Source organism: Podarcis melisellensis (assembly GCF_964234715.1).
Source record: "Podarcis melisellensis genome assembly, chromosome: 18".
Taxonomy (NCBI): Eukaryota; Metazoa; Chordata; class Lepidosauria; order Squamata; family Lacertidae; genus Podarcis; species Podarcis melisellensis.
The window spans coordinates 11,724,437-11,733,472 of record NC_138536.1 but is presented as its reverse complement, the minus strand read 5'-3'; the positions used below and the strand labels follow the sequence as shown (position 1 = coordinate 11,733,472).

Genomic DNA, 9,036 nt, shown 5'->3' with positions numbered 1-9,036 from the left:
GACTGTTGGACCCCCCCTCTTGGTCTCTTGTCACTCCATCCCCTGACTGCACCTGCAGAGGAAGCCCCTGACTCCCTGAGGGTTTGAGGTCCATCGGCTCCCCTCCCCTGGCTTAGCTGGCCAGTCAAAGCCGTTCCTGGGATTGTGGCCGCTGTCACATGCTGGCAGCATCTAGGAGCCACAGGTGAGAGCTGAGTGCCCAGAGCTTATAGCCCTAAGATCAGCGGCAACACCCAAATGGAGGGAGTGGTAGCCAACTGGGTGGAAAACTTGCCCTGGTTTGGCTTTTGGAGTCTGCCAGCCACTCCTGGGAAGGGGAGACACCTTTTAAAATTATGGGCTGTCTTCATAGAATCAGAGTTGGAAGGAACCCTGAAGATCATTTTGTCCAGGCACCCCCAAACTCAGCCCTCCAGATGTTTTGGGGCTACAATTCCCATCATCCCTGACCACTGGTCCTGTTAGCTAGGGATAATGGGAGTTGTAGTCCCAAAACATCTGGAGGGCCGAGTTTGGGGGTGCCTGATTTAGTCCAACCCCCGGCAAGGCACGGGGATGGAGCCTGCAGCCTTGGCAATTATCAGTGCCACGCTCCAACCGACTGAGCTATCCAGGCTCCTCTTGTTGCAAAGAGATTTTTATTTCATTTTGTGACGCATATGAAACAGAGAGAACAATGAACGACAACGGAAAGGCGAAAAAGGAAAGTATTGTGACAGACACTCAGAATGAGCACAGTTGCACATGGGTTAGAATGACAAAAGTCCAAGTGTAAGACTTCAGGTTATAAAGTCTAGTTTCAGATTTGCCAGACTTGTGAGAAGAGTCGTCTTGAAAATGATTGTCCCATCATACATAGACTCACAGGATTGTAGAATTGGAAGGAGTCCCAGGGGTCATCTAGTCCAACCCCCTGCAGTGCAGATGGCCATGTGACAGGGACGCCAAACTGCATAAAAAGCACCTGGAGGTTCTAGTCCTCATGGAAATCTCAAATTTCCTCCATTTTCCAGAGTGAGTGGCACTAAGCCTCCAGGTGTAAGATTTTGGGGTGTTTCCCACTGAGTTGCAATTCCTATTTGAGCTGCCAAGATCATATGTAAGACCAGTTCTTTGGGCGTTATGTCTACATTGGTATCATCAAAAGCATTAGTTCGGATAACAAACAATTGTTTCTTTAGTAATGTTTATCATCTCAGTCAAAATAAAATTCAATTTTTTTTATTGTTACGACTTGCATTTCCACCATAAGTAAAATTATGGGATGTCCTCGAGTTGCAAACTGGGGCAAAGAGACACTTCCATTTCAGAAGCAACGCAGAACAACTGCAGAATCGGATTTATGAGGTTTTGGCTGTTGTGAAAAAGGCACACAAATTAAAAAAACCAGTCACATGAGGACTTCCAGGGTCAAAGTTTCACCCCAAGGACATCCAGCTGGTAGACAATCACCCGTCCGAAGAAATCCGTGCTGTTTTCAAAGGTGATCTTGAGTTTGTCGAGAGGAGTTTCCTTGAGGGAGAAATGGTAGAGGGAGGAACAGTTAAGGAAAATGAAATTCTGGACTCCATCCCGAACCCCCGCAAAGCCCAGTGAACTGGGAGGGAAGGAAAAAAAGGATATTTGCAGAGAATTTGTATCCTCAGGGTAGAATTCCGCCACCGGGGAAAGATCGCCTCCGTTCTGGCAGCCTAGGAGAAATTTGAAAGGAGATGTGGAAAGGGTAATATTTAATGGGGGGTGGGGGGAGACAGGGTTCTTTGATTGAGGCAAGGCGGGTGGTGGGGTTTTGGAGTCGTGTTTTGTGTACTGCAGATTCCACTTCCTTGCCATGTCCCTCGGCCAACAAAAACTGATAAATGAATGGAAGAAGGACCTACTTGCCTGACGCTGATACAAACACCTTGCATGCACACTATGTGAAAAAAACGAACGTTTACCATCTCCCCCAACCTCCTACTGTCCACAACAGAGCTTTTCAAACTTTCCATGTTGGTGACACACTTTTTAGACATGCACCATTTCGCAACACAGCCATCCAGCTTTACTAGCAAGCCATGAAGGAGTCTTGCAACTGCTGCCTCTGCCGCTGTCCTTACCTTGCACAACACACTTCTGACTTGCAAATCCCCCCTGGAATTGGATCCGGACCTGGGACGCCAAGACGGCCTGTGGAAATTCCAGCGTCAACCACTGGGTGGCACCCTAAGACCAACAGCAGCCGTCAATCAGGGACAAACCTTTTAGCTCAAGGAGAGGAATTTCAACCCAAAACTGCATTTTTTTTATTTCCACACCCTCCCCCGGGTAATGCAAAAAATACTGCAAGGAGCCCTTCCCTGGGGAAATGAGGAGTTCAGAGCTTCATCAACATGTGACCCTAAAACTCTGGACCAGGCATAGGCAAACTCCGGCCCTCCAGATGTTTGGGACTACAATTCCCATCATCCCTGACCACTGGTCCTGTTAGCTAGGGATGATGGGAATTGTAGTCCTAAACATCTGGAGGGCTGGAGTTTGCCTATGCCTGCTCTGAATCCTCCCAAACTGATGCCAAAGTTTAGTGCTTGTTTTGTGCCACAAACCCCTTGTTTCATGCCCCCCCAACTGAGTAATTGCCCTATGGCTTCTGGTTTGAGTGTCAATTATTCCTTTGGGAGGGGCACCAAACAAGCACCAAATTTTGACCCCTGTTTGGAGTCTATTGGACAAGGTTGGATTTTTTTGGCATTAACTTGTGACCCCAGTTTGTTGTGTTGATTCCTTGGCTTGGAGGGGGCTTCACAGCACAAAACTAGCACTAAACGTCAGCATCAGAATTTCAAGATCACATGTTAATAAAGTTGGAGTTCTGCTTGCAAGTGAAATCGCCAGGCTCAGTCCCTGCTTTGCGTCATGAGATAAGCTGAGCACGAGACTCTTAATCTGAGAGTCGTGTGTTGGAACCCCATGTTGGGCAAAAGATTCCTGCATCGCAAAGGGTTGGACTAGATGACCCTCGGGGTCCCTTCGAACTCTGCAGCTCTATGATTCTGTGAATGGCTTCCCTCTGCACAGGACCCTAAAGAACAGCACTGGGCTTGACAGGTGATCTTAGTCTGAGCTGGGATAAGATGAGTTCCTATATACCTGACTAAAGCCAGCCCTTTTATTTGAACCATGAGGACTAGCTCCTTCCTTTAGTACTGGGCTTGATGGATGAGTGAGTCTGAGCTGGGACGAGACAGAATTATTTGTGTCTTTTATTTCCTAAAAATTATATACAGCTTGATTATTTAACCAAAAAAGAAAAACCATGCGAAAAAAGAAAAATGAAATTATCAGTGAAAAATAATTAAAAACCTTTAAAAATAATTGCTTTCTGCAGAGGAAGGTTAAGAAACAGTGAGTAGAGAGGGGCTTGCTGTTTCTTTTTTTCTGTTTCTTCTTTCTTTAGCTTCTTTCTACTCTTTATTTCTTGTAGATTAGTTTGTTTCTTTTATTGTATTTTGGAAACTTCAGTAAAAAATCCCCTGACCCAAAAAATAATAACAGGGACAATATGAAGATCAGCCTGTCTTGCAGGAACGTAGTTGAGGAAGACCAAGATATAAATGGAGGGAAAGTCGTGCAAGTACTCCAGCTCCGTGTTATTATTACTGTCACAGCTGGAAGTGCAATAAAAAGCTATCTCATATATATATATATATATATATATATATATATATATATATATATATGCAGGTTTTGGTGTCCTCGGGTGTCTTCCCGTGTAAAAGTTGGGGTGTCTAGGCGACGTTTCGACGAGGTCTCACTCGTCATCTTCAGGCTGGTGCTTTCGGCTTCTTGTTACTGGAACAGAGCAGGATCTCAGTGTTTGAGTTCCTATAAATACTGTTGAGGGGGTGTGGTGTATAGCCTCCAATGTTCTGGGCAGAGAGGAAGTTCCCAGGCTAGTGTGCCTTTTCTTCTTTTGTTCCTTAATTACTTGAGGGATATCTTGAGTGATTTCTTCACTCAAGATATCCCTCAAGTAATTAAGGAACAAAAGAAGAAAAGGCACACTAGCCTGGGAACTTCCTCTCTGCCCAGAACATTGGAGGCTATACACCACACCCCCTCAACAGTATTTATAGGAACTCAAACACTGAGATCCTGCTCTGTTCCAGTAACAAGAAGCCGAAAGCACCAGCCTGAAGATGACGAGTGAGACCTCGTCGAAACGTCGCCTAGACACCCCAACTTTTACACGGGAAGACACCCGAGGACACCAAAACCTGCATTCCTGTACCCGTGAAAATCTACGAAAGCATATATATATATATATATATATATATATGGATTATTTTGCCAGCACTGCGGTTTTTCTCTTGCATCTCACCTGATCTGAGTTCCAGCAAGTCTCCTCATTCCCATCAAACATAAACTTCTTCCCAAACTGCTTCACGTCTCGGTTGAGCACGGAGCTGACCCTGCAAAAATGCACAAAAGCACTGCAGAGGGGGCTTTCTCAGATGCCATTAAGAGATGGGAGGGACCCCACAAGGTCATCAAGCCCAACCCGCTTAGGAGGAGGAAGAAGCGGGGGGAGGAAAGAGAAAACTATGCAAGTTTATGATTTTTAAAATAAAAAATATATTCCATAAGCCACCTCAAACACATCTGGAAGGAAAATGGGATGAAAAGATATACTAAACAAGACCTTTTAAAAGTTTATTTATTAGTGCATTAGCATCCAACCTCTCCTTCACAGAGTTCAAGGTGGCACACGAGGTTCCGCTCCCATTTTTCTATCTTTACAACAACCCTGTGAGGTAGGTCAAGCTGACTGTGACTGGCTCACAAGGCCACCCAGTGAACTTCATGGCTGAGTAGATGGTGAGAGATTTGAACCCAGGCCTTGCAGGTCCCCGAGAAGCACATTGGGACTTGAACCCTGGAACTTGAACCCATGACCCCGAGATTAAGAATACCATGCTTTACTAACTGAGCGATCTGAAGCCGAACTATAGAAATTACTATCACTATCATGTTGCTATTACTGACAATTACTTCTGCTACAATGATCATTCCAACCTACATCCAGTTCTTTAATGTGCATCTTCAGAGGACAGCAAAAAAATCTCTCACCTGCTCACTGTCCCAGAGCAAATCAAGGATGTCGCTGCCATTGTGACACCAGCCAGTTGGCAACCCAAGTGCAGGAATGTACAGGCCGATGTGCAGGAAGAAATCCAACTGGTGTGTGCCTACGTTCTTCCAACCACAGCTACCTGTTAAAGGAGGACCAAGATGGAACGGGACGGAATTAAGTTAATCATTTTGGGAATGAGACCACCAACCTCCGACTCCCAGAGACCAGTGTGTCCAATGGTCAGTGATAATGGTGGCCGCTGGAGTCCAGAGCAACATCGGGAGGAGCCCCTGCAGGTATTTGCAATCCCTGATCGAAGAAGAGGCATGGGAGAGAGAGGGGGCTGCCCACCAGATGATGCTTTTATTTGGAAGAGAATGTCCCACCTGAGAGCAGCATATAAAGGTAAAGGGACCCCTGACCATGAGGTCCAGTCGTGGCCGACTCTGGGGTTGCAGCGCTCATCTGGCTTTACTGGCCGAGGGAGCCGGTGTACAGCTTCCGGGTCATGTGGCCAGCAGGACTAAGCCGCTTCTGGTGAACCAGAGCAGCGCACAGAAACGCCGTTTACCTTCCCGCCGGAGTGGTACCTATTTATCTACTTGCACTTTGACGTGCTTTCAAACTACTAGGTTGGCAGGAGCAGGGACCGAGCAACGGGAGCTCACCCCGTCACAGGGATTTGAACCGCCGACCTTCTGATCGACAAGTCCTAGGCTCTGTGGTTTAACCCACAGCGCCACCCGTGTCCCTGGAGCAGCATATAAATCATGTTAAATAAAAACAAAAACTCATATTTCTCTTTTTCCTTGTCCCCGCTGGCTGGCTAAACCAGGTGAGGGGAGCAAAGACAGGCTCAGAAAGATGGAGCGGAGGGGGCCCAACGGTCAAGAAGCCCTTGTAGAGAGAAGTGAGGGGCCAGTGGGGCTTGTCCCCCTGGGAAGAGAGTCCATCGGGGAGAAGGAAGACTCTGATCCTAAATCTCCACTGCCTTGTGGGGCATCTTTGGGAGAGAAAATGCTCAGGAGTAAACCCAAGACAAATCCAGAGTGGAATCCCTAAGGCGGTTGGGTGGCTCCTTGTCCGCCTCCTTCCGGCAACCCCTGCAGCCCAGCTGGTGCCAAATGCCTTGCTCTGATTTCCTTTGGACCACATCTGGACCTCCAGACACAAAGCCCAGGCTGGCGCCCCAAGGAGGTCACATTGGTGCTGTTCATGCAGTCGTTTGGCTTCGCCCCCAGAGGCGCACTCCATTGTCTCTTGAAAGTGACAGGTGCCAACATCATGTCCCCTTTTGCAATCTGTGCCTCTTTCCCAGCTCCTTAGCACCAGCACTGTCCAGACCAGCGTTTCCCAAACTTGGGTCTCAGGATGGGGGTTTTTTGGACTACAATTCCCATCATCCCTGGCCACTGGTCCTGCTAGCTAGGGATGATGGGAGTTGTAGTTCCAAAACAGCTGGAGACCCAAGTTTGGGAAACCCTGGTTTAGAGCATCTGCTCTCCATACATACAATACTGAACTAGTTGGATCAGCAATAAGGCAGGTTCCCATATTTCATTTTACTTTTAATTTGTATACCCCCTTTCTGAACCAGGGAAGGGCAGGGTATAAATAAAAATCTATTATTTATTATTATTATTATTCTATATTGCAGTTGACAGCAACAAAATACTGACTACCACAAAGAACACACGCCTTATAATAATCTGATCCAGTACAAAAGTCATAATAAAGCGTAACTTTAAAATACAACGACTTATATCAAATAACGTAATGTTCAATAATTGATTAGAATATAATAGTACCCAATAGATTTAACCTTCAAGACATCAGCAAATGATCATTAAATAGAAATTCACTCTAAACAATTGCAATAATTACCAAACTCTGATCAATAAAATAACTGCAAGTCACAATGAGTAAAATACATATAAATACATAAAATATAAATACCGGTACATAAAATACAAATAAAATAGGATCAAACTGAGAAACAAAGCCACACAACTTATGAAACTATTCCTCCACACCCCGTAAACGTCTTTTCAAAACTACACCCGCACACGCAAACCTGTGATTAATGGGGTTACTCCCAGAAAAGGAAACCCAAAGGGGACCGAAACTAGAGACCGCTCGTTTTTGCCCCCTCTCCTTCCCAATCTAAGGGGTTGCCAACGTACCAGGAAAAAAGCACAAACACACAAAAACAAACACACGCCCTGGATCTGTTCCTGTGGCCTATTTAATTAACAGCCACTTAATTTGCAGGAATCTGCCAGATGTGCCCGGTTTGCAGCGGAGAAAAAGGCAAGGCGGAGGAGCGGAGGGTAAAGCAGACATTGGCAACCTTCCTCCCCTCTACCAACCTGCGAAAGATTTGGGAGAGAAGCCGTCGATGCCGGGATCCAGGAAGGCAGCCGCGCCGCTTCTTGCAAATATAATCTCTGCGGCATATAGGTGCTCTTCGTCTCTGTCTGAGAGGCAGAAGAAGCGCAACCGCGATGGAAAAGCGACTGGAAGAAACCAGGAGGAACTTGCTCTCTGGCTCCACGTGCTTCCTGCTTCCTGCGCCCGGAGCGAGTCTTAAAGGGACCAGTTTGCAGCTCAGCGGAAAACGGAAAAATAAACCAATATCCACGTTTGACCTAATTTCATCTTGGCCACTAGGTGGCGGAAGAGGAGCGCGAAGGAAGGCGGGGAAGCCGATTTAAGGCAAAATGTTGGGTTGTTTAAAAAAAATTAAATTGGAGGTCTTGATTCTGGGGGTTCCTTCTTTCGGAGGGTGCTGGGGTTCTACGGACCTTTGGCCCGATCCTGCGAGGCGCCTGCTGGTGTTCACCAGCGGGTCTATGAGATGCACTTACTTAGATGCAGTCTTCATGTGGCATCGCATCGTTATACTGCGGAACTCTCCGCCACAGGAGGCAAGGACGGCCACCAACTTATACAGGGTGGCCAAAAAGTTGGTATACTGCTTTAGAATCCATTTTCTTTGTTCTTGACTCCAGTTTGCTGCCATCATGATCAACAGTAATAATAGTAATATTTTTACTCACGCATCTGGCTTAGTTTCTTCAGCGCCCTTCAATGCAGGAATCTCAGCTAAGGCTTCCATCAGTTTGAATAATAACAATGGTAATAGTAATAATCTTAGAATGAAAGGTGGTATGAAAATAAAATAAAATAATAAAATAAAATAGGATCCAGTGGCTGGATGTAGGATTTCCCCCATTTCACCTTTTGCCTGCCCTGTTTTTGGATCATGCCATGGCCTTTGGCTGGTGCCAGTGGCGTAGCGTGGGTTGTCAGCACCCGGGGCAAGGCAAGTAATTTGCGCCCCCTAACCCGTGGATTTTAGCAGGGGGCAGAGAGCTGCAAGTGCGAGCGCGTGCCCCCCCCCCCCAGATGTTGCGCCCGGTGCGGCCGGCCCCCCCTGCACCCCCCACACTACGCCACTGGCTGCTGCAATAAAAGTTTGTGATGATTCCCTTCTGCCTGCCCTGAGCTGCCCATCATCCCTGCCAGGCCCAGCTCACCTGTCAGTGGCCCATATCACCCCTTTGTCCCACTTCAAGCCTCACACCGTGTGAGTAAGTGATACCTGCCGCCCTCCCGCCGCCTCGATGCTCAGGTTACCGTTTCTCTCTCTCTGGCGCCGGCCACCTGAACAGTCCATGAGGGAGGCAGAATAGGGAATAATTTACTTCATACTCTACCTTTCCGTTTCTCACAGATTTACTTACAGGGAAATGTAGCCAACTATAATATCAGAGTGAAAATACAGCAACAGCTGTATGAACAGGTTTCCGTACCAGAATCGAACGCCATAAATTAATATCACAAAGTTCCATGTAGCGCAAATGGGTTTGTGTTCCTCTGTACCTTAGAATCATAGAACTGTAGAGTTGCAAGGTACCCCA

At 46.8% G+C, this 9,036-nt stretch overlaps 1 protein-coding gene across 1 annotated transcript; it reads right to left on the bottom strand.

Annotated features, from left to right (window-relative positions):
• Window positions 1-621: 621 nt before the first annotated feature.
• On the bottom strand, window positions 622-7,619 carry NR2C2AP (nuclear receptor 2C2 associated protein). The gene is made up of 5 exons (XM_081895958.1): window positions 7,483-7,619; window positions 5,110-5,252; window positions 4,361-4,451; window positions 2,100-2,205; window positions 622-1,691 (listed from the first exon to the last, which is right to left on the bottom strand). The coding sequence occupies exons 2-5, from the start codon at window positions 5,148-5,150 to the stop codon at window positions 1,411-1,413; spliced, it is 519 nt and encodes a 172-aa protein (XP_081752084.1). The 5' UTR covers window positions 5,151-5,252; window positions 7,483-7,619; the 3' UTR covers window positions 622-1,410.
• Between the last annotated feature and the right edge of the window lie 1,417 nt (window positions 7,620-9,036).